The sequence below is a fragment of the Rhea pennata genome, chromosome 2 (assembly GCF_028389875.1).
Source record: "Rhea pennata isolate bPtePen1 chromosome 2, bPtePen1.pri, whole genome shotgun sequence".
NCBI lineage: Eukaryota > Metazoa > Chordata > Aves > Rheiformes > Rheidae > Rhea > Rhea pennata.
In genome coordinates this window covers 52,082,739-52,110,239 of record NC_084664.1, presented here as the reverse complement: position 1 = coordinate 52,110,239, position 27,501 = coordinate 52,082,739, and the positions used below count along the sequence as shown (strand labels likewise).

The following is a 27,501-nucleotide window of genomic DNA, read 5'->3' as shown; positions in this document are numbered from 1 at the left end:
GTGCGCGGCGGCGGCGGCCCCCCTCGCCCCATCCCCGCTGCCTGCCTGCGCAGCTCCCCGGCGGCGGGACGCCCGCTTTCCGCGTGAGTTTGGCGGTGATCTGGGCAGGGCGAGCTGGAGGCAGCCGGACCCCGGCTCTGGTGGCAGTTGGCGGGCATGACCGGGCTTCGGTGGCGGGGGAAACTTCTTGCCTCGTTACTGTTTACCGTTACGTGTTTTTATTAATGCTGCGTGTGTATTACTGAGCTGACCGCGGTAGGGTGCGTGAGCAGGGAGCCAGCAGGGCTTGCTCCGTGCAAGCCCGGCGGTGCTCCCCGCGAGGGACGGAGGAGAGTTTCTGTGGCACTTGAGCTTGAAATAAGGATGGAGTGATTTAGGAAAGAGGGATTTCTGTTGCGGGGCAAGCTAGGGAAAAAGCAGCTGTGGCTGAATTCGGGCAACAGCTTCAAAGAGAGAAAAAAAATCTTTTAAAAAGGTGTTCCCCAAAGATGCGAGATTGGGATGTTTATTCTACTGTGCTCATCCCCTTGGTTGTGCAACATTCAGTTACTTTTCTTGGAATAGGGAGAAGTCACCCTGCTTTGCATCATAAGAAAAGCTAAATGAGGTAGCTTTGTTGTACAGCTTTGGGGAAATGAAGCAAAGTACTACTGAAAGCATAAAACATTACTAAAAGGGGAATACTTTGCTGCTTCATACTAAAGTGTTGGAGGTCAGGTTAACCTTCCTTTTCCCAGGCTGAGAGACTACCTAAGCAGCTGTAGAGGATACAAAAGCAAACTTTAAAATCTGAAGGTTAAATCATTGTTTACTATTCTGAAAGGCATGGACAGGGTTGTCTGTATTATGTTAAAAATAAAAAATGAGAAGTCCTTTGCAGTCTTCCAATATGTGGTGTGAATATAGTTCATATGAAATAAATGCTGATAGGCCAGTAAGAGAGCACTGATGCTGTGTAAGAATAAGCAGTATTTGTGCTAAAGATTTGTAGCTGTTGCACAGCTGTGTGTTAGAACACCTTTAAAGACTGAATTTTCCTTCAAATGGTGTTGAGTTTGGAGATTACTACACCTGTAGCTATGTGTGTTACAGGCTTAGGCTTAAAAGGTGGGGAAGGCTGCCGTGCCCCAGGTGTCAGATGTGGATGCCTTGACATGCAGCAGCCCAAACCATCCAGCTTTACAAGCAGCATTTTATGCCCCATAAGGCACTCTTGTGTGACCTGACTTCTGTAGTTAAATCACTTTTACTTGCTCCTGTTTAATAACAGAATGGATGTGTATAGGAAGACTATTCTGTAACTTCTCATTTTGTAGCATAATTTTTCTTCCCTTCCTCAGTAGTCAAGACTAGATGGGCTGCTGGTTTGACCTAAGGTGACAGTTTTCAATTTTTGAGAGGCAGTGCTTAGGAGCAACCTTATATTTTGAAGCTTTTGCTACACTGTGCACTGAAATACTATTTTTAAACAAGTTTGTCAAGTTGTCCATTCATTTTACCTTTGATATGTTGTAGCTTTTGATCAGATTTTTTCTTTTGCTTGTTGTTTCATGCAGTACTCTTTTCTGTGGACACTAGTCTGAAAAAATATTAGTTAAGTTATTCATCAAATAAATATAAAAGTCAAAGAGCAAAAAAGTGGGTAGATAAGAAAAGAAACAACCTAAAAGGTTTCTGGGGCTGAGTAAGTTGGAGCCAAGGAGAAGCATCTACAAATTAAAAAGGGGTGGGGAAAGCAACATTTTTGTATTATGGTTTCCAAGGAAGTGCTTCCTGACAACTCAGTAAGGGACAAGAGAAAAAAAGATTGTGTTAGTAAAAACAAACAAACAAAAAAAACCTTGGTGAGTTTTCCAGATGTAGTACAAAACTTTCGAATGCCTTCTGTAATGACATGGATATCAAACAGGTTTGACACCCTCCCCCCCGCCCCAGTCCTCTGGAACTCTTCCCCTGCCACCCTTTTCCCTCTTAACACTTTCGTGGGGTTTTTTTTTTCCTTCTACGCTCTGAATTTTGGCTCTTTGAAATATTGAGAAGTAGAGCACAGTCAAAAAACAGCTGTCAAGCGGCCTTAAGCTTACAAAATGTACTACAATTGGTTTACATGGTACAAGTTCAGTCATGTCTTCAACAGCAACTCTGTCATGCCCTTCTCAAGAGGTGGCAGCATTTTATATTTGAGGAATCTGTGCTGTGGTTCTTTAGACAGAACTGACTGATCCTGCAGATTCAGATCCTTTCTTGTATTAAAATGGATGTGGATCTACAGATATGGTATCAGTCTTCCCATAAAAGCTTTTGTAGGACATGTCAGCTGAGGGCTAGCCTCTGGTAAATCTCCATATGTGGTTCATTAACCTGAATTGGTTAATTGGACTTAAAGTGTCAGCACAGGTAAGATAATTTGATTTTAATTCAGGTTATTGGCACTTGTTCAGAAGTCTGAAGTTGAACTGTTCTAATGTTACATTGTCTTCATTGTTGTCTTTGCCCAAGTTAATTAACTTGGACATACTAATCTGAGTTTTGAATATATCTCTATCTACTACTTGCACAAGAGAATTTGTATTTGACTGTACTGCAGCTCTTTCTAGTCATGTCCTACCCAGCTTCTCTATTTTGGAGTCTGTGGGACTTTCCACATGGGGTGACTAAGGGAGGCTTTGTGGGATTCACTTCCCAATTTCTAAGCTCATTAGCTTTACATTGCTTTCTTCTACAGCTAGGTAGAGATCTGGAAGCTGGTGATCCTTCCTTCTTTTCCTACAGCTCTAGGGCTAATGGAGGGGGTTTTGTCGCTATATTCCCTCTTCTGCTTTGACATGATTATTTCTAAATATTTAACAATATTTGAAATCAGTGTTAAGTAGATTTTCTTGTAATGAACACTAGAATATTATGGAATATTCAGCAGTCTCATTTAGATTGATCCAACTCTCACTGAAGACAATGCAAATCTTAATTAGCTTCAATGTAACTTGGATCAGAGCTGAAAATGTAGAAATGGAAAGAGGTGAACGTGTCACTTTTTAACAGTACACTGTTTCCAAGATTTTCTTGTTTTCAGGGTAGATGGTCTTTTCTTTAGGAAAATGTCTGCTAGGTCCTTGGAAGCAGACTGAAAAAGGGCAGGGGAAGCTACTGCCTCAATTAGTTCTAATGTGAATTTTAGGTTTTGGTAATTTGCCTTCACTGCAAATGAAAATCGGGCACGTTTACAAGCTTCCTTCTGTTATTAATGTAATTCACTCTATGTAATTATTATAAGAACGCAAGACAATTACCTATGCTAAGTGTTCTTAGAAGCTTTCAGTAGTCATTTTGAAAACACCATCTCCCACTCAGTTTTGCTAGCCTGCAGATATATTTTAGCTTTTCAGTTTTCATATCACCACAAATAATCTGCTTAGTAGAGATGCTGAGAAGTGTCTGGTGATGTGAAGATCCTAATCTTTCTGCTTGTCATCATGCTTTTAAATATATTTAGCACTAGCTTAGAGTTTTGCCAAAAAGAAAAAAGCATTTTCTTTCATAAATGGTGCAAAACAGCTGATTTTGCAATGTTGACTTTAATAAACGACTCTCTCTTTAAAAAGTGATTCTGTAATAATGGGATTGGAAATTCTACTCTTACGTGTGAGTTAACATCTCTTAAGTGTGCTAAATTTCCAAGTAAAATGTTTGGATAATTGCCCCTTTTGCAAACTAAACAGAGAATTAGACTCTAGCTGGGTCTTCTCTTCAGTTATGCAACAGTGTTGTTAGTAATAAAGGTTCTAGAAGCCTAATTAAACCCTCAGTGACACCTCTGCAAGCCTTCTAATTTTCATTGGTTTTGCTCAGTTGCAACTGATTAGTCATCAAATTAAGATTTAGGAAGCAATCCAAGTAAAATCTGGTACAAAAATAAGCAGAATCCTGCTCCTTCCATTGAGATAGCATTGGCTAACAGGATTAAAAAGCAATGAAAACTTGCTTTGTGATGAAGCCTGAATAAGTAATTTGAAATATATGGTAATTCAAGAGTCCAGAACATCAACATGAAAATCCTTGTATACTGAACCTGGAGAAACACACAGAGAGCTTTAACAGATGGATGATTGCAAATGTGGCAGTTGTGTAAGATGCTTTTGCTTCCTTCTGCCAGTTCTACCCTCTCTGGAAAGATGCTCTTGATGGAAATGAGCTATGCAATCCAAGATCTTCCTTAGTTACTGAGGCTGACCCTAAACCTGTCAAACTACAAAAAGCAGGCATAGCTGTTACCAGTAAAATACACAGACTGTCACCTTTGAAAAAAATGAAATAAATGAGCAGTTTCATAATGTTCTTTTTTTTGATTTTATGCAGGGTAATAACTTTAAAAACTTAGCCTTGTATCTCCAAATGCACTGCTTCATTTCATGTGCAGTGCACTTCGTCTTTACAGATTATGTATCTGTATACTTCTTTAAAGGGATTTCATTATGCTTATTTTTTAATCTACCTTTAGAATGTCAGAAAGAAGAAAAGAATAATGGAAGTGGGCTTCTTCTCTTTAATAATAATAATAAAAAAAATAAAAATGATGGCACTTGTGACTCATTGCCAGACTGCATGAAATCTTTACCTTCATCTGCTGTTCTAGGGGTGATTCAGCTCAGTTTAACACTAACACATGGCAATAGCCATCTGTGTTTGCTGTAAATATTTTATTTTTTAATTACAAATGGCTTAATTTGGAAAACCTTATACTGTATAGTGGGCTTGCTGTGGGCCTGCAGGGGGAGCAGATGAGCTGGTAGGAAGGTAATTTTTGCCTAACCAGTATGGACGGATGGGGAAAGGAAGTGTAAAGCTGTCAGAAAGCAAAGCAGACTGCCCTGCAGCAGTCTGGCCCCAACTGCTGTCTCTGTGGGGAGCCAGATAGGGAAAGGCCAGGGCAGACTGAAAGGAGGCTCTGAACATTAAGCAAATGGGGGGGAGGGAGGAGGGAAAAAAGCTGAATTCATTTTTGTTGAGAGAGAAGGAAGATTGGTTGCTAAATGTCACTTATCCCTCATGGCTCTCAAATAAGTTAAATACAGTCACATGTTCCTGTGTGCTGAGCCTCCTACATGCATATCACTGTAGGTTGGCACTGGAGGTGTGGGTGACAAGGAGGCAGCATCCATCTTCAGAATGGAAAAATCCAGAGCTTACCTAGCTAGCTCTATCGAGAGATGCAGTGTGGGGATCTCTTGGTCTCCTGTCTTCAGCTGAAGTCCAGCCAGCTGCAAGGTTTTCCACCCAGGCTGTTCCTCCAGACAGCCCTTCACACCTGAGGAAATCCTTAGCCTGCTTTGCAGCCACTCTGTACTCCTTACCCTCTGGCATCTCCCATAAACTGAAGGATCCATATACCAAAACTGGCAGTGAAAAGGAGAGTCTGAAACGGGAGGAGGTGGTGGGCGGGAGGGGATTAGAGTGAATGCGTGAAAAACTGGGGAAGAATAATAGACCTTCATGGAGCTGAAACATTTAGAGATCTCTGGTTTCCAGTTTGCATGACATAACAGATGTTTATTTTATTCTTCAAATCAAAAGCTTTTTTTTTTTTTTTTTTTTTTTTACATGCTGTCACCAGATATGTTGTAGTGGTTCTTCTTGCATGCCAGGGGCTTGTGAGGGCAAGGAGTGGGTACAGAAGTGTGCGTCTCCCTTACTTTTGTCCTCTAGGACTAGTCTCTAATGATGTTTTCTTCCCTCACTGCTGATGTTTTGGAGCTCGCTTAATAGAACAAGATGTAATTTGGGTGGGAGAAACTTTAGTTCAATTGATATGTGGGAAAGAATGAACCCAACTTGACACGCAGTTGAGTTTGCAGGACTGACAGTTAAAGGAAAGATAATACTCTATGCAAATTTTAAGCATACTTGATGTGAAAGATAGTGAACTTGGAATCCATTATATTTATTTTATAGGCCCGTTGGACTAAAACTGTATATTTACAGGACATTCATTTCAATTACAAGATACATTCATAGTATATCTATATATCTTTATTCCTTTTTGTAGAACGGTCCATATTAGTTTTTCTTCAGTGAACTTAGAGTACTGTTTGAGCTGTTGAGTAATCTGTGTTTTCTACAAATTGGGTTTGATTGTGTCAGCAATTATCTCCTTTACACTAGTGCAAATTGGAGGTGGATGTGCTGGCATGAAAATGATAGCAGCTGACTGTTAAGGAAGGGGAAATGATGTTATAAAAGAGGGAAAGAGCTAATTTCTATTGTGACAGTATTAAACTTCTTATTGAAAGATTCCAGCTGATAAGCAGTGTTTGCAATATTGGATGTAGTTTTTGTTTTCATTCTACAGCAGTAGCTAATGCAATTAATAATTCCTGCAAATACTATGATAGGTAACTCCTGATGTTGTCTGCTAAAATACATGTCAGTTGTCTAAAAATACTTAGACTGTGCTTATCTCATTGGTTCAGGAAACCATGGTTATGATGACCAGATGATTTACCATACTGTTTTATTGCATCATATGATTTGTATTTGTTTCACCATCTAATATGTCCTGTGCACATATCATTTGACCAATGTGTTTCTATCAGAACAGGTACTTACAATCTAACATTTTTCAGGTTACAAAGTCAAGCCGTTACAACTATTGATTAGCGAGGTTGTCTTGCCCCTGCCCTGCTTGAATGCATTATGATATAACCATTAACTGCACTGTCAGATGTTGTTGTTTTCCCTGGAGTCTCTGACTCCATCAGTGCAAAGGATGGACATAGCTTACTTAATGAGCATCAACTCGCGGTTTACTCCGGATGTTCGTGCATTTTATGGCATGCTTTTTGAACTCTGCTGTAAATGTGGGGTTGTTAAATTCCTCTTGGGTTTTTCTGTCATGCTTGTCATTACGAGAACAGAATACTTCACAAATATGGATTAGCATCTTTGTGATAGGTCTAAAGAGAGTGTATTAACTATGTTTTTCTGAGTGGGAGTCAAGGTGCAAAAATTAAGGTCAAGTCCTTTAACTTGGAAAAGAGTGCAATTTGAGACATCCAGGCCCTCAATTTTCAGAATGACTTAGTGTTATGTATGTGGTATGTTGTGATACTTTGTATGCCTGAGGTACAGCTTCCTGCAAATTCTGTTGCAACTGTGGCCATTGAATACTTTTATGGATCAGGTCTTAGGATATTATTTTGCGCACCAGAATGTAAAGTCAATTGCTTGGAAACTCTGTGGAGCTGTCTGAGATAAAATCCAGTTCTCTAAGGCTGTAGTCCCTCACCTTGAGAACACATTCCTCCTCTTCCTGTATTCTTTCACAACACACTTTTCAGATGCTGTATTTAGAGAGACAAGGTCTCTGTAGACAACACACTTTTTCACTGCATGGTCCTGATTCTGTTTTTTTGGTTTTTGTTTTATTTTGTTTTTTTTTTTTTTTTTTTGTTTAAGAGGCTCCATCGTGGCCTGAAGAGGCCAAAGGAAAAATCTTATGCACTTGGAAACAGCCTTTTATGCAAGGAGGTGGTGAATGAAGTTGTGTTGACTTTAGTTCTGTCTTTTCTTCATAAAGAACTTAGTAATGTTCCTCTAATAGAACCATCTTCTAGTGTGCGTGCAGTTTCTCTATTCTTTGGGGGGGGGGGGGAAGAAGGTGAAATGATAAGGTGAAAATAGGAGGAGGTAGATATTCTGCAACAGAGCAGACCGAGGATGTAAGGACAATCCTGTTACTGGCTTTCTGCCCACCTTATTCCCATCCTCACGTCTACTGGTTCCCATTTCCAGTCTCCCTCTGCTTCCACTTTGTCAGCAAAGTTCAAAGGAATTGCAGTCAGCCAATATCTAAATATGGCCCTATTTGTCCAGTCTACTGCAGCCTTTTTCAGTCATTTTTCCTCCTCACTTGTGACTTCTTAGCCTTCTTTTTCTTTCATCCACTTAGTCAAAATCTCCAGTCATTCCTGTTCCAGTTCTAGTCACTGGCCCTGCTAGAGTCAATTTGGCTTCTATACAGAGTGATACTGGAAGAGCAATGTCCCCTCAATTCCCTTCCTATTGCTAGCCCTCTTGCTGTCACTCAGCAAGTTCCAGGTTCCTGTCCCAGCTCGTCCTCCATTCTGTCTCAATTGCCTTTCCCCAGCTGACTTACATTTTTAGTCTCTTTGCCAGGGCTCCTCATCCCCTGTTTTTAAGTAATTCCTTATCCTGCTGTATTTTATGATGCCAGTCTGTCTTTCACAATGCACTGGAGCACTGAGTGATGTCTCTTCTCCCTAGTCCTGGTTATCTGCATATACACATATTTGTCTATAGTCCTAGTTACTTTTGTTAGCCAAATTGTTGTGCTGCATGTTTTCCTCCAGCCTCCCTTCTGACAAACTGGTTCCACTCTCCTCCATTTCCCTTACTGACTTTCAGTAAAAGCCTGTGAGAGGCTCCAGCCACTCTAACTTATTCCAAACTTTTGATTCAACTGTCCAACCTTTTCTTATCAATATACCTCTGTAGCTGTTAAAAGGGAAAAGATATTTTTGAAGCTGGGCTGCCCCTCAAGGACATACACACCATGCCTCTGATCTATGTGAGCCTTCTGAGCTCGATCAGGCTAGAGCTAGTGGGGGGTTTTTTGCTGAATTTGGCACTGTCTCTTACTGAGATCTTGTGAAATTAGATTGCTTTTTCTAGGTGAAATCTTATATGGATAAAATTGACACGAGGTGACTATTTCCTAGTGGTGCTGAAGTAAAGGCTTGTCCTAACACTTGCAAAATCTCTGCCCTAAATGTCAGGAAAGAATGGCAAGGAGGAAAGGAAAGTGAGGGTATTCAGCTACAGTTATTTAGAGAAAAAACTCACCAGTGTTTTTGAATCTGGTAAAACAATATCTTTTTATCTTGCCTTTTTCCTAGAAAGGCTAAAAAATTTCACCTGAAATATTTAAAAAAGAGAAAAATCAACTTAAAGCAATTACTGGTATACTAGGTTCTTGCTCAAATAGTTGAAACTTGAAAATACTATAAGCTACTAAGGAATGATTGCTCTAAGGGGAAGTGTCAGCAACAATTATAATGGATGTTATGACAAACCATGCCTGTAATAAATATATAGATTTTTTTAAAAATAATCTTTTCAGCTGATGTCCTATATGCTTTCCAAGCTGGACTGACAGGTCTGTGTTTCCAACGGTAGGGCTGTAAATGATGCCCATGTAAAATTTACTTGCTGTAAAAGGATGCTGGTGAGCATATATTGTTTCCGTGCAACTAATTTAGTACATTCATCAAATTTGTCATACTACTACTACTGCTTCAGTCTTGGGCACTTACAGTATGCACTAGCCCTGAAAGTGGCAACATTTAATAATTCACAGCAAGAAGAGGAGATTAATATGGTATACTTTTAGAGGACTCCTATTGCATCCTGCAGCTGATGCGCACTGTTAACCTGCGTGAATTACAAACCTGGCTGCTCTGAGCTAAAGGCAGTCCAGAGAGACTGTTCTCCATCAATTACTTTGAAATACTTGTGGATACTTTGATATAAATATATTTTGGATGCCAATTCTTTCTGTTGTCGTTGTTTTACCCTCAACAAGAATTGCTGGGACTTCCTGAAAAAAATTTTGGTTCTACTCTTTTACTTCCCATTTGAAACAACATTTTGTCTGTGCTATTTTGGGGCTGATATATCAAAATTACTCCCAGTTATACTATTCCTGTTACCTGCAAATTTACTTCTATGAATAACTCAATGTTTTGGGGAGTTTTCACAACTGCTTTTTTAAATGGAGGCTTTTGTATTGATCTGCAGCCTGCTAAATTGTAGGACTTAAATTAAACCATCTTGTATGCTGAAAGTGATGGCATGACTAGATTCTATTTCAGTTTTCCCTTCAATTTTAAATTGTGTTGTAATACTTGTAAAAATTTAATTCCACTGCAACCTGTGACTTGATACCAGAATCAGCTGCTGGGAAAACCATTCAGTTAATTACTGAAACTGGGATCTCAAGAGGGAGAGCCAAGAAGGAATGCAAGGCGAGTGGAAACATTTTAATTAATACACACAAACTTAAAGACTGGTCAAGGGAAAGGATAAGCTTTGAAGGGCAAATGCCAGCAGCAGATTGTTAATTGTAGTGATAGTATGGGACCTCTGGCAGACATCATGACCTTGGTGTTGTAGGGCTGTAGCCATTTGTTAAGACGTAGATTGGTTGGAGCCTTGTATGCACACCTTATTCAGAGCTAAAGTGCCCTCAATTTCCTTTATCTTATTCCACTTCCAGAGTGGGAACCAAAACCCTCCAAGGAAAGGTCTGCTAGAGGAAATTTTATTTTGTTTTCAGTAGGAATTTTTGTGATTATCATAAATTATCATAAATTATCATAAATGGTTTGTGAATTGTCTGTTAAAAATGAACCCCAGAAACTGCAGCAGCTGTTTTCTCTCCAGGGAGCACTTGTGCTCTGGCCAGCAGAGGGGTGAACTTGCGTGCATGCTATCTGCTGCAGCCTGCAGATCTCTTGTGTCGCATTCTTCCTGCTTCCCTAGGGACCGGGTGCAATCAGTTTGCCCCCTCAAGACCTTTGTGTCCTCCCTTATCCAGAGCTCTGTATCTCTCTGCAAGTCTCAGTCTTCTTTTTCCAGTGCTGCTGTGCACAGCTTAGGTGGGATGCATGGTGTCTCTTACCAGTCAGGCTGCCCTACTGCTTCCCCTCCATAGCAATAGCCCTCGGCACTCACCACTGCCTTGATGCTCTCCCACAGTTTTCTGCCTTGTTCAGCTTTTGCATCATCCTGTATACTGACATTTGGTGATAACATAATAACATAACATAACCATGTATAGATAGAAGTGTATATGGGTAAAAATAGGCTTGCATGTATTTGTGCATATCAGCCTTTACAAGAAATATGTAGATTTTCAACTATTAGCTCTCACTAAGTCATTAAAAGAAAAAAAAAATGCATTTTCCAATAACTTTTTTCAGCACTGTATCATTTGTCAGTACTTGAACTCATTGAAATGTGTTTCTGATTCCCATGTCTACCTTCCTTCCTCTCCTACTTTTATATAAATACGGAAACAAGGTTTTGAAGTAATATAAATTGTAGGTATAGAATTGCGTATGTATATGCCCATGATCTTTCATAGCTTTTAAGAAATGTTTGTTATTGCTTTAGGTATGTGAACTTTCAGGAAAGATTGGGGCTTACTTCATATTTTAACAAGAATGTATCAGGTAAAATAAATGCATCTTAAGAGGAAAATAACTAGTATGTGTAGCTGTCACAGGTGAATGAAATTAATTTCTTAATTTATGTGGTATTTACATAGATTAGTCATTTTGACCACTTTGACAAAATATGGCTCTTCCTCCCTTCCTCAGAAAAGTTCAGGAGATAGTTGTATATGTTTAAGTATTTATGTAACTTCCTTTTTCTTTTTTGAAAAAGGTGCAAGATTCATCCATATTCTTAAAATGATTATTTTTAAATTTGTGATTTGTGTCAAACTACTTTTGACTAGGAATTGAACCAGTTTAAAATGTACAAAAACACATCTCTGGGCTGTTCTTATTAATGAAATATAATTGCTCACAGGCCATTAGTTATAGAGAAAAATTAAACATGTTTTCTGTTTAAAACTTAACTGATTTAGTAACCAAAGGAAACATTATCCAAACTCAGTTAATTGAAATAATCAACAGTGCAACCAGGCACTTAAAATGAATGTACTTGCAGAAAGGTGTGATAATAGCATCATAGCTGGGAGAAACATAATCTGTGGGAAAAGTCATTATTAGTGCAGCATTGTTTTTATGCTGGATCAAGATTATAAGCTGAAAAATGTTGTGCGCTGTTCCCATTAGCAAGGTAACGCTTTAGTGGCTGTACGCAAGAATCTAGAGATGTTGATCAAATTCAAAGCTTCAGCAGTTCCTGGTAACCAACATAATTTTCTGGAATTCATTTAGATTTCAGAAAACTATTATTACATCTGATTTTTTTTCCATTCAAAGTAGGCTTTTATTTTGCGTAAATACCTGATGCTGAAAAATCACTAGCACATATGTAGTCATTTTTCAATAACAAGAGATCATCTCTATAAAGTAGAATGAAGACAGAAATATCTTGCTCCAGTACAAACACCAAGCATTAGTCACACATAGCTCTTATATAATGCTTACGTCTTCAGTCAACATACTGGCAGCTGGGCTTCTTTGTAATATTTATTTGGAGAAAAAAAAATCATTTGGCAGAAGGGAAAAAATGAAGACAAGAGTTAAGGGAGGTGCCGAGGGGCACACTGTGCTTAGCTGGTGAGGCTTACGTTTCAGAAGTATCCATCGTGGTAGTACCAAATGAAGCCATTGCCAGAGTAGAGGTTTGTAGCTGTGTGTTCCCATGTCATACTTTGCACACACAGACTCTGTGTTGCCTTTTGGATAGGCTGTTTCTGAGGAAGGGTGAATGAGTACTAGAGCCGTTGTTGGGAAGAAGTAGTTTTCCCTTTTGTTAGTTATTCTAGGTGTGAAGGCATATTTTTTTTCTGGTCTGTTACGCCTTGATGAAAGGGACAAATAAAAATATGTACATTGAAATACTGAAGATATTTTAGCAGTTAAAAAACAAAACGTGGTAGGCCTAAGCCTGTGAGAGCTCTTGAACATATATATCTTAACTCTAGCACCAAGAAGAATGTTCATGAGAGTGAACTTTTTCACACTGTGGCTATTAAATCATAATGTTGTATAAAAAATGGGCTGATTTCTCTGGAGGATAAGCCATTTGTGTTTGGGAATTTTGTTGCAATGGTCCAATAATCATTTTGGCTACTTTCTTTTGGCTTTATCCTTTTAGTTCAAATTTATTGAATCTTTGTTCCCGGCTAAACTGTAAAACCATTAAATGGAGTTGGAAGCTCACTGTGATCTCATTATAAAAGTTTATTTCTTGTGGCTGAAAAGACTCCCATTGTAATCAAGTTCTAATCTTAGTAAGTACAAGAAATTGGAGTATTTAAGATACCGTTATTATTCTTAGTTCATTTATAGACAATGACTTATAACTTTGGACGTAGCTGTATATTAGGTTTTCCCTTTTTTTTTTTTCCTGTAATTACATGTGAAGAATAGTGCCATTTTCTTTGATTGGTGTTTCGAGATGAAATCCTGCTGGGAAAACTGCAAATGTCCCTGGGGAGGATTCAGGACTTCTTGCTTTTACATATGTTTTGGAATAAAAAAGTCAAACCGCAATATCAGAAAACCATGACTCTGAATATCAAACAGAATTAAGACAGTCTTTAAGAAAAAACTTATAATAATGTTTTTAGTATATTTAGTAATAATATAAAATTACAGCAAAAGTGGTACTTTTCTTTAAGGAATTTCTTTTTTTTTTTTTTTCTCCTGTGTTAAATTTACTTAACTTAGGAAGTAAGTAAATGGTCCAGAGAAAGTGAACAGCAAGATAATTATTTTAAGAATACAAGGCTGCACACAAATAGCCAACTGGTAGCAGTTTTGAAACAAAAGTAATTAATTTCTCCCACATTATGCAATTTAATTGTGGAACTTGTTGCCTCAGAGTTTGCAGGTGTGAATATTGCAATTGAGTTTAAAGTGGAATGGGCTGGGTTCATGGAAGTTGAATCTATTAAGGGATGTTAAACCCTCTGATTAGAGTCCTGGCATGAGTAACCCTATATCTGAGGATTGCTGGAAGTTGATGAGATATAGGAGAAAGATCTATTCGTTTCCAATATATTTCTCTGAATAGCGTGTCTCAGTCGCAAAGTGTGTATTTGTTAATGTAGGTATTTTATGACAAACTTAATGTTTGTAGTTGCATGTATGTGCAATTTAAGTGCTTTATAAACATTGCATGTGTGTATCCTGACTTAGAGACCATGTACACTGTTGCATGGAGTACTATTACTCAGAGACATCTGATGATGGATAATGAATAATATGCCTGCTGTTTGTTTATCCTAGGACATGGAGGCTTGTTTGACCATACGTCACACAATGCATGTTCGAAAGTAAAGGAAAGAAAACTACAAGGGACTTCTTCTGTTGGTCGAGGAAACTTTGGAAAACCATGTTTGAGTGCGCATAGTTACAGTTCACCATTTTTTAATCCCCGGAATGGTTTTCACACGATACATTCGGAGCATAGCCCTGTGAAGCCAAGGATTGTTACCGTGGTGAAGCCTGGTGGACACACACTCAGAAAGATAACTTTGCTTCTGAACAGGAGATCAGTCCAGACTTTTGAACAGCTGATGGCTGACATTTCAGAAGCTCTGGGATTTCCACGCTGGAAGAATGACCGTGTGAGAAGGCTTTACAATCTGAGAGGTAGAGAAATCCGAAGCGTTTCTGACTTCTTCAGGGAAGGTGATGCCTTCATAGCTATGGGAAGAGAGCAGCTCACTTTGAAGAATCTAGAACTGGTAATACAAGAACTTTATCCAGATAATCCGTATGCTGTCAATGCAATTCAGCAAAATGAGGAGCAGTCCCAAAAACTGAAGAGCAGGCTGTATGACAAGGCTTCAAAAGTGGATAGTGGCTTTGATGAGACAGAAGTTGCCAAGAACTGCAGTGATGCTGTGTCTCCCAAACTGATAGCCAGACGTGAAGGAAAAAGTCAAGCCAAGACAAGGCAAGAGGAAAAATTGAGAACCAAAAAAAAATGGACTAGAGAAAGTTGGGATGGTGAACAAGGGGTGAAGCCTAGAAAAGCCCGAGAAGGCGAGAGGCACTGTAACGAAGAGAAAAGTCCTGAGAAAAGAGTAGAAGAGAGTTCAGAAGAAGTTATGAGATGTGAGAAGTGTGAACGGGAGAGGCAGGCCAGAGAAAAGTTACAAAGGGAAAGGCAGGCTGAGACCTCATTTGAGAACAGAGACCTCAACACAGGTACATGTCAGAAGTACCATGTAGAAAGAAATGCAAAAGTCAGGAATTGTCGGAATTCTTCAGAAATTCCCCTGGAAGCTGAGGAGGTTGGACTGAAGGATGATGGCTGTAGGAGGACCTGGAAGCACTTATATAGGAACATTAACAAAGAGCTGGAAAAACAAAAATGGAGCATTGAGAAGGAAAGAGGTCTAGAGAGGCATGAAAACCATGAGAAAGAAGTAGTAAAAATCAAGAAGAATGTTGTAGAAGCAGGGCAGGTAGTTCATGAAGTGAAGGAAGGGAAAGGAAGTTGCTGTGTAACTAACCAAAGTGGTTGGTTAATGAAAGATACTCCAAGAGATGCAGAGAAACCACCAAAAACACACAGGGAGGGCAGAGAGGGGCAAAGGACTAAAGAGGAAGGTGCCAGAAGAGAGGGGGATATCCTACATAGGGAGAGTTATGTGAGACGACCTGAAAAAGCGGGAGGGCGCAGAATGAATACAGAGGCAAACAAGGCTCAGGGACTGGAAAACACAAGCCGGAGGCATGCTATTAAAAGCAGAAGCGATGTGGAAAAACACTATGAGATTGGCAGGACCATTGGGGATGGGAACTTTGCAGTGGTGAAGGAATGTCGCCACTGCATCTCCCATGAGATCTATGCCATGAAAATTGTTGATAAGTCCAAGCTGAAGGGGAAGGAGGACATGATGGAAAGTGAGATTCTGATCATCAGGAGTCTTTCTCATCCCAATATAGTAAGCTTAATTGAAGTGTATGAGACGGAGTCTGAGATTTATCTTATCCTGGAGTATGTCCCAGGTGGGGACTTATTTGATGCAATCATAGAAAGCGTGAAGTTCACAGAACATGATGCTGCTGTCATGATCACTGACCTGTGTGAGGCATTGGTTTATATTCACAGCAAAAACATTGTTCACAGAGATCTCAAACCAGAAAATCTTTTGGTAAGTATTGGCAATAACAACGTGTATGTGCAGGAGTTGGATTTAGTTTCCTTTTTGTTGTGGATCTTTGGATATTTCTTAAGGAAATACAATACAGAGAAGAGGTACTGTAGCTGTAACATTTGGAAAAGAGTACAATTTTGAAGTGAAAGTAGCCTTATAGTTTACTTTGCATGTATCTGCTGTACACTGCTGATAGCAGTGCCTGCAGATAGAAATTCATACTAAAGTGACCTGACTTTCATGCATAGTGAATTTTTCCAAATTTCTGGAAATCAGATCTGTTATTTAGCATCTGACTTTTAGGTACTCAAGCTTGAATGCTTTGCATGAAACATGCATTGAATCATAAGGCATCTCCTTTGCAGACCAAAATTTATTAAAATTACCAATTCAGCTTATTGATTGAAGCTCTTTTTGTCCACTGCAGTCACATTCTGCAGATCAACACGCTAGTCCTCTCCTGTAGTAGTTTCTATCTTGTGATGATTTTGTTTCTCAAAAGCAGAGGTATGATGCAGTTGACTGAAATAATCTAGAACTGCAAGGTGAGTATTTCGGTGAATATAGCACTGAACACTGAAGTCAGCCCAAGTACAACCTTTGTGCCAAAAAGCAAAATTCTTTTCTACTACACATTTCTGAGGCTACATTCTTTGCATTCAGCACTGAAGTCAGTTGTTACTCACATGAGCTCCTTTGCCAATCGCGTCTTACGCTTTTGCACTAAAGTTCCAAAATTCTGACCATGTATTTGCAAATAGAGACCATGTATTTGCAAATCTGATTTGATCTGCTGGTGGATGATTCTAATTAGCCAAAAATGGATTATAGGCAATTTAGTCTTATGCGTTCAGTTCTTTAATGGAATTAATATTGGGAAGATATCACTGGGAATTACTGGACAAAAAAGACGATGTAACCTGTAGGATAAGCAAGAGATTGGACAATGATGGGCATGAAAGGTTTACTCCTGAACCTTTTAATCAACCAATAATATGTATACTAGTTTCTGCTATGCAACCTGGGTAGTCTGAAGACGATTATTGGTATGTGGGCTGTGTTTAAAGAAAAGATGAGGAGTGTTAAGTGTCTGGTTTGTGGAAACAATTATGTTTCTATGCCCTGCCTTCATGCTTCTTGGTTTAATGTGAAAGCAAAACTTCAATCAGAACTGAAGAGTGCTCTTCCAGAGGCTGGAAGAACTTTCCGTTATGAACCAGTTTCTACTCCTTCCTCTTTCCTGAAATTAAACTGGTGCATGTGAAACACCTGAGACCAGATGCTTTATTTCCTTTTATAATGTGTAATCATCACAATGATGCAAGTAAGCAGAAAGAGGGGTATGATACAGATCTGTTCTGATTGTTTTCACGTTTAATTTGACGCTCTGCTAAACAGAGATTCTTGGGCAGCGGCAAAGTTTTGTAGCATTGAAATAATCATTCTGGCTAAACATATATGTCAGAAAATATTTTGCAAGGACAAATTTACCTCTGGCAGCAGGATTGCCCAAACTGAGTGTGAAAAGACTTATCTGTTGGAGTTTTCCCCTTGCTGCTAATTGACTGAACACCTACCTTTAGATGTAGTTTACATAAAGCTTCCCATTGAAAAGTTAAGGTAAGTAGCAAGTTCAACAAGTCAAATGAGGTTATAAGCTGTTAATAGTATTTTGTTTGTTTGTTTAGATATTCCAGTGGAACTTACTCCTGCCATTAAGTGCAGAGGTATGGGAATTGTATGAACTCTTTCCAGCAACACAGGTCCCTTCTGTAAGGATTCCTTCTCAGAAGGGTATTTTTAACCATGGTGTTTGGGAATGGTGCTTTAGCAAGGTTTTTGTGTGCTATCCAATAAGCATCTTAGTAAATACAAGTCATCTAAGCAAAGATTTCTTTATTTCTAACCTAAAAGGTGCTGTCTCTGACTCCTTGGAGTCACTGAAACAGTAATGAAGAAGGAAGGACTGCTGCTGCTAATCTTAAAGTGTCAGCCAGAGCTGAACAATAACAAATGTTGAAGAAAAATTCATGGGCTCATCCAGTGTTGGCAGGTCAGGCACTGTGGGTAGTCTACTGGAGAGGAAGCACAGTACTGTTAAGTGCTGGCATCCTGAGTCAGCACTATTTCTGTTCTTGGTGGTGGGATACTTCTCGTTTCACTTCAGATTGCCACTCAGTAGATGTTTAAGTCTAAGCTAGCCTTTCTAGGTTCTCTTTGTACCTAGTGAAAAGAAATAGGCACACACGTTAGGCTGACTCATTTGTCCTATTTTGGACCTCTGCTTTTGGTCAGGTGGATCCTGTCCTTTTTCTTTCTTGTAATTTTTCCGTATTTCTTAAATCTTAGCAAATGGAGAATGGAAGAGAAAGCATCCTTAGTCTTTTTTCCTAAGGCAATGTGTCTGTCAGCTGTAAACCTGCTCTGTCTAATACTGCTCCTAATGACTTTTGAGCCTACTGGCTAATTTCCATCAGAGTTGACAGAACAGTAATCTGAGGAGGAAGTATTTCTACAAGTTTCATGGAAATAAGTAGCTGGGGAAAGAAGAGAATCCCTATTCCCACCTCCCACAGAAGGGAAGGTGGAAATACACTTTGACTAATGAAATGTAAGGTTATTAACACAGGACAGAGTTGGAAAGCTGGTTTAATTAGTTCATTCTTATTTCTCTTGTAGAACTGTCCTCTAGTTACAAACTTCGATAACAATCCACAGTTACTCCGTTTTGTCCTTCCCTCCCTTTTTTATTGCTGTGCCTGCCAGCAACTTTCATGCTCCTTGCAGCATAACTGTGAGGCAGAAGGGTGGTGATTGCGTTACAAAAACAAAATCTGTTTGACAGCTGGTGTGAAGACAGCTGCTGTGACTCCCTCCCTTCAGCTGACACAGTCACCTGATTTAGGACTAGATGTTTAACAATAAAACCTTTGCCATTAAAGGTGAGCAATATGGTATATTTGGCTTCACAAAAGAGGCCAGTCACTTCTTTAATGCTGCCTGGAGGACCATGGGAGGAATAGAATTTTCTAACGAGGTTCTTGGCTAACGGACTTCTTAATTCTATTGGAAGTGGCATTTCTTGAGTTGTGGGTTAGAAATTAGTTTCAAAGTGTGGTGGCTGTTTTTCCAGGTTATGGCTGTAAAAGACCCGAAGTTCCATCCTTGCCCCTTGTATCAGTGATCGTAAACTTGTCTCTAAAACATGCCAGTATGGTAATTGTGTTTAACATTGGACTTTATAAGTAATATTATAAGTGCTATAGCTTTTCATACATTTTTTTCCATCTTTTTTTTTTTCTTTTTCTCTGAATTTTCATGTATATATGAGAACTTCAGGTTCAGCTCTTCTCTCATTTAACTTCAGTTTTGTGATACTATTTACAAATATACAAAGTACTGAGAAAGGTTTCCAAATGCATTGGAGTTAAAATTTTATTTAACCGATTGCCTGTCAGGAGCTTTCAGTATAAGAAGCCTACACAGGGCATTTTTTATAAGAATTTTTTCATGGAGGTATTATTCTAGCTAGCAGCAAAGGAAGTCTGAAACTTGAGTATATAAGCAGTACTTTAGCTCTGAGTAGCTCTTTAGCTCTCTTTCTAATATATAATCAGATCTTACAGACCAGATTGCTGTCATGATGTCTATATGAAGAATCTATGCTACTTTATGTATTTGCATACAGAGGAATATTTATGCTATAAATTACCATCTTAAACATCCTGTTGAAAATCACAATGTGTATGTGAAAACATATGAGAGCATGAAGAGGTGGCAGTCATCAGCATGGAAGATAAAGAAAAAACATCAGTCTGCCCTTTCTTTGAAGGTGGACTTGGCTTTCTATTAGAGATGACTGTATTAAAATCTTCTAGGCACATGGCTGGACTGGTTAGAAGTCCAAAACAGTATTTGGATATGCCACTATGGTGTCCACATTCAAGAGAGTGGTCAGTGTTCTCGGCTGCCTGCAGTGGAAGACTACTGGGCATTTGCCTTGCAGTTGAAGGACACGAATAGTTATAATACCTAAACTGGCTGCCTATAGAAAGTGTACTGAATACTATTCCTTCTTATCGCTGACTCTAGCTGGTAAGACGAGGCAGGCCTTTTAAATGGGCTTTTGGAACCATTCTTTTTTTTGAGTGCGGATGCTGTAATAGGTATCTTTTAGGCATCACAGTAAGGCTAGTATAATCATCTAATATTACCATTTTTGTTTTTTTAGCACCATTTCACATTGGCTCTGCAGAGCACATACTGTAGGTATGGGAAGAGTGGCTAGATTTCTCTTGAGCGTTTTTGTAGTGCTGCTGTGAGTAGATACGCTGGCCTCAGAAGAAACAAAAGTGACTGAGGGGCCTTTTGTTTGAGTGGCGTATACGTTTCTATTTTGAAAAGTATTTAAATGTTTTTCTTCTGCCATGCAACGGAAGGAATAGATCGGAATGTGCAAAGATTGGACCCTTCGTTTGAGCTTACTCTACCTGAGCCGAGTTTGAGTTGTTCAGAGTGTAGTATTAATGAAGATGCGGAGGAGCTTTGGGCTGAGGTTTCCAGGCGTGCTGACAGGTTACATGTTTTCTTTGAAATAGTTGTCACAAAACTGTGAAAATACACCTAAGTTACTACCTGTTTGGTTGTTACGTGAAATAAAAGCTTACTGATTTTGTCCTGGAAGAACAGGCAGTGCAGTATTGCCACCTTGTGCTCTGTTGAGAGATTAGAGTTTGATGTCCTGATAAAAGAAAAAGTGTAAGTATGTTTCACAGAGCAAGATAACCAGATGTTCCCTATTGACTTTGCTAAGATTGAGATTAGGACCAGTGATCCACCCTGGTTTCTAAATGTTTATGTAAGCATATAACAGTTATTTGTCTTAAATTTTCCACTGTAACTTTTTTAGCATGCTACCACTATTATCCATATGCTTAGATTCTAAAATTCTGTGCATAGATGCTTCTCCAGTAAGTAACTGTTACCTTAATATAATTCTATTTTTCATTTTTCTCAGCTGATGTGTTTACAGCACATCATGAGAAAGCATCATGAAGTTGTCTACTTTTAAAAATAAAGATAGCTACTACATTTTACTTTTCTCCAGCAAAAGTTTTTGCTGCCTGCCTGTAGGAAATGTTATTTTCAGTTTCACACTGAAAACTACTTTTCTTAGGAAAACAAAAAACCCTAAAAGTTTTTGTTGGATGGAAACTAGAAGAGTGTTTTTAATGTGATATAAAGAAGACAAGTAGGGATTATTTGGCTGTAATGTAGGAGAGCAAGTTTTGTCCCATCTGTGCCCTTAGGTGCCTTAATAACAGGGACTACCCTGAATTTTTGGCCTTCTCAAGCACTGTCTGATTGTAAAGTGTGATGTGTTAAAGCATGGTATATTTCTACCATATCATATTCCAACTTGTCCCTTCAAAATTGGTGAGTCTGGATTTCCTCATGTTTCTTGTAGACATGTTGACTGCAGATCTCTTCCCCGTAGTTACAGAGATGGACAATTTCTCATTTAAAGCAACGTAACACTTTTTTACTTCTTAATGTTGGAATATCAATCACCAGTATTAAGAATATTGATATGCTTTATTACCTTGCTGTCTTCATGCCTTGACCTTTGAATATTTTGTTTCTTAAAATGAAGTTACATTTCCACATTACAAATTAGAGACAGTCATAATTAGAATGGAAAGAAGCATTTTGACTACTTTTCAGGAGGACGTATGAGATGGGAACTGCAAAATAGACAGATTTAGGAGGATATTCTACTTGGATCTATTTTTCCAACTCTTAATATGTCATAACCGTGACTCATATTTGCTTTCAGGACAGCAGGTAGAGTAGCAGAGTAGTTTGCAAATAAATGAAGAGCGGTTGTTTTTTTCATTAGACTTTTGTGAGGGAGGTATGCTTTTTGGTTGACACTGTGAAGTCAGTAACTTACCTGGGAGTATCACATTTCAGTGTAAAGAAGCTCACAGCTTTCATCCTTCCAAAGGGAAAGAAGAACCTGTTTTCACAGGGGAAGAAAATTAACATTGAATTCACTCTCCTTTGCCTTTCATTCTCCTGCCTTTTCATTTCTTGGAAGTTAGTGTACCAGGGTTTTTAGAATAAAATTTCCTTTTCCATTATTGCTTCTCCTCTTAAATATATACACCAAGTTAGCATGTGCAAACAACTTTCTAAATACTGTTTATCAAAATGCTGTTTCCATTTCATTTTGATTTATTTGAAAGCATTACTATCAGGCCTTACTACTTTCTGCTTGTTATTAACTGGTTGCTTTATATTCTACTGTCTTCAAATGAATCTGGGTTAAATATGTACATTTTTTTGTTGTGTATAGGTCCAGCATAATGCAGATAAATCTACTACACTGAAACTGGCAGATTTTGGCCTTGCAAAGCAGGTTACGAAACCCATATTTACTGTCTGTGGAACACCAACGTATGTTGCCCCTGAAATACTTGCTGAGAAGGGTGAGTAAATCATATAATTACTCTGAACTTTCTAATGATGGAAATATTCTAGAATGCTTCAACCTATCAATGTGTCTTTACAGGATAGGAGATTGGCTAGCAGTATAATCTGTGGAAGGAAAGAAAATCTTTTAGCTTTTGAAAAATGTAAGCATGACACCAGTAATATCTGTAGTTTTAAAGTCTGTGGTAATGTAAATGTGGTATTTTTCAAGCAGGCAAGACATAAAATACCATAGATAATAGTTGCTGAAATGAGGTAAATGAGCAAGAGTTCCTCTTTCAAACCTGAGGATAGTCATCCTCATTTCATGTTTGCAATCCAACAACTATCCAAGGCCCATAATGATGCAAAAAGATTGTGAACGTTTATGCCATACTTATGTAACAACTCCAAACATAGTTCAATCAGAAGAAGGTTTGGAGATTTCGTATCCAAAAAGATTCAGACCTGGAAAAGAGGCAGCTCTGTTGATGACTCAAGTAAGCTATTTCTGTTTGTTGTTCTGTGGAGCTGGGTTGTGTATCTCCACTTATATTCCGTTTCAATGGAAACTTGGCACTTTCATAGTGCTTTTTTGGAGAGGAATCTGAGAAGGACTATTTTACAAATGCAGGCTGTGTTTCTTCAATTAGGCTCCAATTGGTACTGGCCGTGTGAGACGGAGAATGTGTTGAAGAAGAGAGGGACTTTGAGAACTGTAATTATTAACAAATAGTCAAGCTCAACTTGAAAACATGATGTACCAGCCACTCATTCTTCAGCTGACCTTATCTTTTCAAGAAACTATGCAAACTTACATGTTTCTTGGAGAATGGAATGAAAAAGTTCCCTACCATTTGTGATTTTTCTCTCTGAAACAGGACTTTTGGTAAAAGATAATTAACTCTTTTTTTTTTTTTTTTTTTTTCTGTTTCTCCCCCAAGGTTATGGGCTTGAAGTTGATATGTGGGCAGCTGGTGTGATCCTTTACATTCTCCTCTGTGGTTTTCCCCCTTTTCGCAGTCAGGAACGTGATCAAGAAGAGCTGTTTCAGATCATAAAACTGGGTCATTATGAGTTCCTTTCCCCGTACTGGGACAGTATTTCTGCAGGTAAGAGTCATCATTTACTCCATATCTGAGAAGTGACAGACTTCTTCCCTGAAATGGTTTGGGCACACAAAGTCCACTTTTGGACAGAACAAAGAACTTGGTGAATTTTGGGGTTGTCTTCAAGGTCTATTTTGTGTGAATCTGTATTTACTTCAAATCTGAAGTTAATCCTCTGGTAATATCCATGGCTGTGATTGTGACTATTGCCTATGACTGGCTTAACTGACTACTCCCTTTCTGAGAAAAGAGCAAAGATTTTCCTCACCTTGCTCGTATGAATTGGCTCCATGGAAAAGGCACCACAATTGTATGTCAGGTTGATAATCTGAGAAGGAAATCCTTGCTTTATAGAACTCTGTGGATTTTCCATTGAAATCAGTGGGGTCCGCACTGAATAAGTCTCTTTCCACCCACAGGCTGGTTTAGTCTCTTTGTGCATTTTTCAAAACTGAAAACCCTAAAACCCCTCTCTCCCTGCAAAACTGAAAACAAACTGTTCCTCCCCCTCACCCTGCAAAACCTCTTTTGCACTGAACTTTTAGAACTTTTACGCTCTTTGAGGGGTCAGATGCCTAACACTGATTCCTGTGAATGAGAGCACCTAGCCTGATGCCTACAGCATGCTTTCCACATTAAATTCCTTTCCCTTGCTTTTTTTTCCTTGCCCAAATCTTTCTGTAGGGCAGAAATGTTCAGTAAAGGACATGGTGAATATTTGACATCTCTTCCCTGCAGTTCTAAAATCCAGTTGATAGTATTCCTGACAGTAGCCTCAAAAGTCATTATGGTAAAATTAATAGGAAAAATTAGAAGGATGTTTTGTGTAGGTATAACTGCCTGCATTATCACATCACTTTTCTCCTCCCTCCTTTTCTATCTTTCATAATAGCAGCAAAAGACCTCATAACCAGGCTGTTGATAGTGAATCCCCAAAAGCGCTACACAGCACGACAAGTACTTCAGCATCCTTGGATCAGAACAGCTGGAAAAACTAACAACAGAAATTTGCAAAGGGAAGTGACAAAAAATATTGAGCGGCATTTCCGGACCCAGCGCCGCAAGGAAGCTGCAGATGACACCTGAAGTCTCTTCAAACTAATCTAGTCTTATTTTGGGGGGGAGGGGGGATTAATTGATTACTTTCATTTTCTTTTCTAAATGAATTGGGTCTTTACAGTTATTGCAGGCCATTGCAAGGTGTTTTTTGATTTTGAGCCTCTGGAGAAGGACAGGAATCAAATTCTAATCTACTTCTCTGATGTCAGTTGGGAGTCTTGCTGTTGACATCACTGGGGACTGGATATTTTCTGGAAGGTGTCCTTTATTAAATACTGATTAGGGCTTTTACATTACAAAATTATATCATTTATAGGCGACAAATGTTTGCTTCTACAGCCAACATTAGTGATGACAGTAAGGTGTTTTCTCTTTCTCTCTTTGTGTAATACCTTCTAGGAGTTTTGTTTATAGTATTGTCAAAATGGCTGTCTGTGTACACATCCTGAACTAATCTTCTGAACTGTTTTTCATCAATTCCTAAGAGCAATGAAGAAGGTGAGGGAATAAAACAATAAATAAATATATCCTTTAGCTGTAGGATATGTTAAGTAAATAGCAAGATACTACTTATTAAGCTGTGAGAGAAGAAAAATATAGACAAAATCAAATATTTTAGATTATCTCCCTTGGTAGCATCTTTCATTAGATGTTCTCAGAGACAGGGCAATAGACCGTACCATGTTTGTTAAAATATGGTAGTTTCTGTGTAGTGTGATAGCTTTATATATCTTTCAGAAGAGATGGAAAGATGACATGGGTGATGTATTTTCAGGACTGTAATAATAATACCTTGCAAAAGGCTTTTCCAGCTCTGTGAAATAAAAAGCTGGGCAGTTTCTTTTTTTTCTTTTCTTTTCTTTCCTTTCTTTTTATGAAGGTGCATGTATGGCGTTATTACCCCCACTTTTTTTTTGGTATTTGGTTTCTTCTTGGGAGCCATCCATATGAATCTGACTCCTCTATGCTGATGGAGAGGAGAAAACTAGGAAGTTGCTTTTGTGACTTTCTCATGTTTGCTCTTACCTTTATGATTCTCTTTCCATCAGCACGCTTGGCAGCTGAATTGCTTTTATACACTTTATTGGTTTAGTTTACCAACTTCTTTTTTTCTGTTGCCTCCCAAGGGAACTTTTTCTCATTGTTTATGTGAGAATGGGCAATGGAATGAAATTACATTAAACTCAGGAAAAAACAACTTCTTGTTTTTCTGTGGAAAAGTCTCCTGGGAGAAATGTCAGATACTTCATTGCTTATGTTATTTATAATTGAATTGGATAGCGTTTTAAAGAAATCTTTGGGGAAAATTCTAGTCCTGAGAATGCATGACCTAGAACAGCTTTTGTATCTTGGAATTTTTGGTTAACTAATCAAAACTGAAAAGCACATTTGTCTATTTTATAATACTTTGTCCGTGAGTTTCGTATGTCAGTAAATGATACTAACATTAAAAATACCAGTAGTGTTAGTGTTGAATTCATAGCTCATAGAAATGAATAAGGTTATTTTACAGTTGCAGAGCTGCTGTTCTGTATATGTATTTCATAGTGAGGGAGGTCAGAAGCATTTTGGAATCAGAAGTAGGTTTTCATAACTCTATGAACCAGAGCATTATTTTTATTGAATGATATAATTGTGTAACCTTTCTGAATTACCAAAAAATGTGAGTACTGCCATTGTGTTTCTGTTTCAACTTGTTATTATTTTCAAGCAAGAATGATGCTTGAAAGTAGAGACGACTTATTTCTAAATGAAGAATTGCACTTTCAATTAACTGGCTCATTTTTAATGCATATTGGATTAAGACTTGCTGTGGAATCCAACTATTCATAAAACAACCGTCAAATCTTTACTGTATGCCTAAGTAGTATTTATTTGATATATTATACCTCTGCTTAGAGGCCTTGGTCAGGAAAAGGTCTCCTTTTCCAAAAACAAGAATGGATTTAACTGCTTTCCTGAGTTAAGGCTATAGGTAAGAATATAGGTAATATTCTAAATGCATTTTGTGGTTGTTGTGTATTACTAATAATCTCTCTGCTAATTTAAGTCTCCCTTAGATAGGAAAGTGGAAAAATGGTTCTGAACTGCAAAATTATTTATTATTCTCTATAATTTTAATGCAGTAGTTTAGGAATTAAGTTGGAAGTGACAAAACCATACTGTATCAGGAATTAATTTTCCAGTTTGGAGATTCTGGGTTAAGGGTTGTCTTGTCATCTTTAAGTACTTGCCTACATTCTTTTCCATAGTACAGAAAATAGAAAATTTACTTGTAATAAATGTAAAAGTAATTATTTTTGCAAAGATTTTGTTGTTCTCTCAAGTTCTGTAGTTTCCAGAGTGACTACACACAGCCTGTGCTGTGTGCTGTCACAATACAGCTTTTCTGAGTACAGACACTGCCAGCACAGTGCTGAGGAGCAGGATTGTTGATATTGCTGATGGACATGTGGCACTAGACCTTCCTTCTTCAGGCTGGGGTCTCAAAAAGCTGCCAGGTACCTCTCCTCAGGGCTTTTACCTCCTCCTTTCTCTCTTATTTAGCTATTCTTTCTTTTTTTCCACAGCTTGAAGAGTTCTTGCACTGCTTCTGTGCTGCACTGAAGAGTCCAGGTTTCCAGTCTGATTTTAGTTGTTAGAAGCAATGGGCACATACGCGTAGGATCTTGGTGAGCTCAGTATGAAGGCTTCAGGTCTGAAGCATTGCTTGTTGGTGTTGAAAGCTAATAGATCTTAGAGGGCTGAGCCAAAGAACCTGTGAAAATCCCTTACTGATCTCAGGTCCGTGGTGTTTCTGCACCTACTACTCCCTCTTCTCAAGCTTTTGTCTTACCTACTGCAAGACCTCCCAACTTGGACCTGATTTTTAAGAAATACAAGACACACAGTTCTAATACATGAACCAAATTCAGACTCTAGGGGTGGGAGCTTTACTGTTCTCACTTACTTTCTTGAGATTCTTGTAATGGT

The 27,501-nt window shown here is 38.5% G+C and overlaps 1 protein-coding gene across 2 annotated transcripts; it reads left to right on the top strand.

Moving 5' to 3' along the window:
* Nucleotides 1-26,380, top strand: DCLK3 (doublecortin like kinase 3). 2 transcript variants are annotated; one of them, XM_062567895.1, is made up of 5 exons: nt 1-83; nt 14,004-15,883; nt 22,245-22,377; nt 23,305-23,472; nt 24,365-26,380. In XM_062567895.1, the coding sequence occupies exons 2-5, from the start codon at nt 14,294-14,296 to the stop codon at nt 24,553-24,555; spliced, it is 2,082 nt and encodes a 693-aa protein (XP_062423879.1). In that variant the 5' UTR covers nt 1-83; nt 14,004-14,293; the 3' UTR covers nt 24,556-26,380. The 2 variants fall into 2 exon arrangements, with proteins under 2 accessions (XP_062423879.1, XP_062423878.1); XM_062567894.1 differs by having other exon boundaries at nt 24,362-26,380.
* The last annotated feature ends 1,121 nt before the right edge of the window (nt 26,381-27,501 follow it).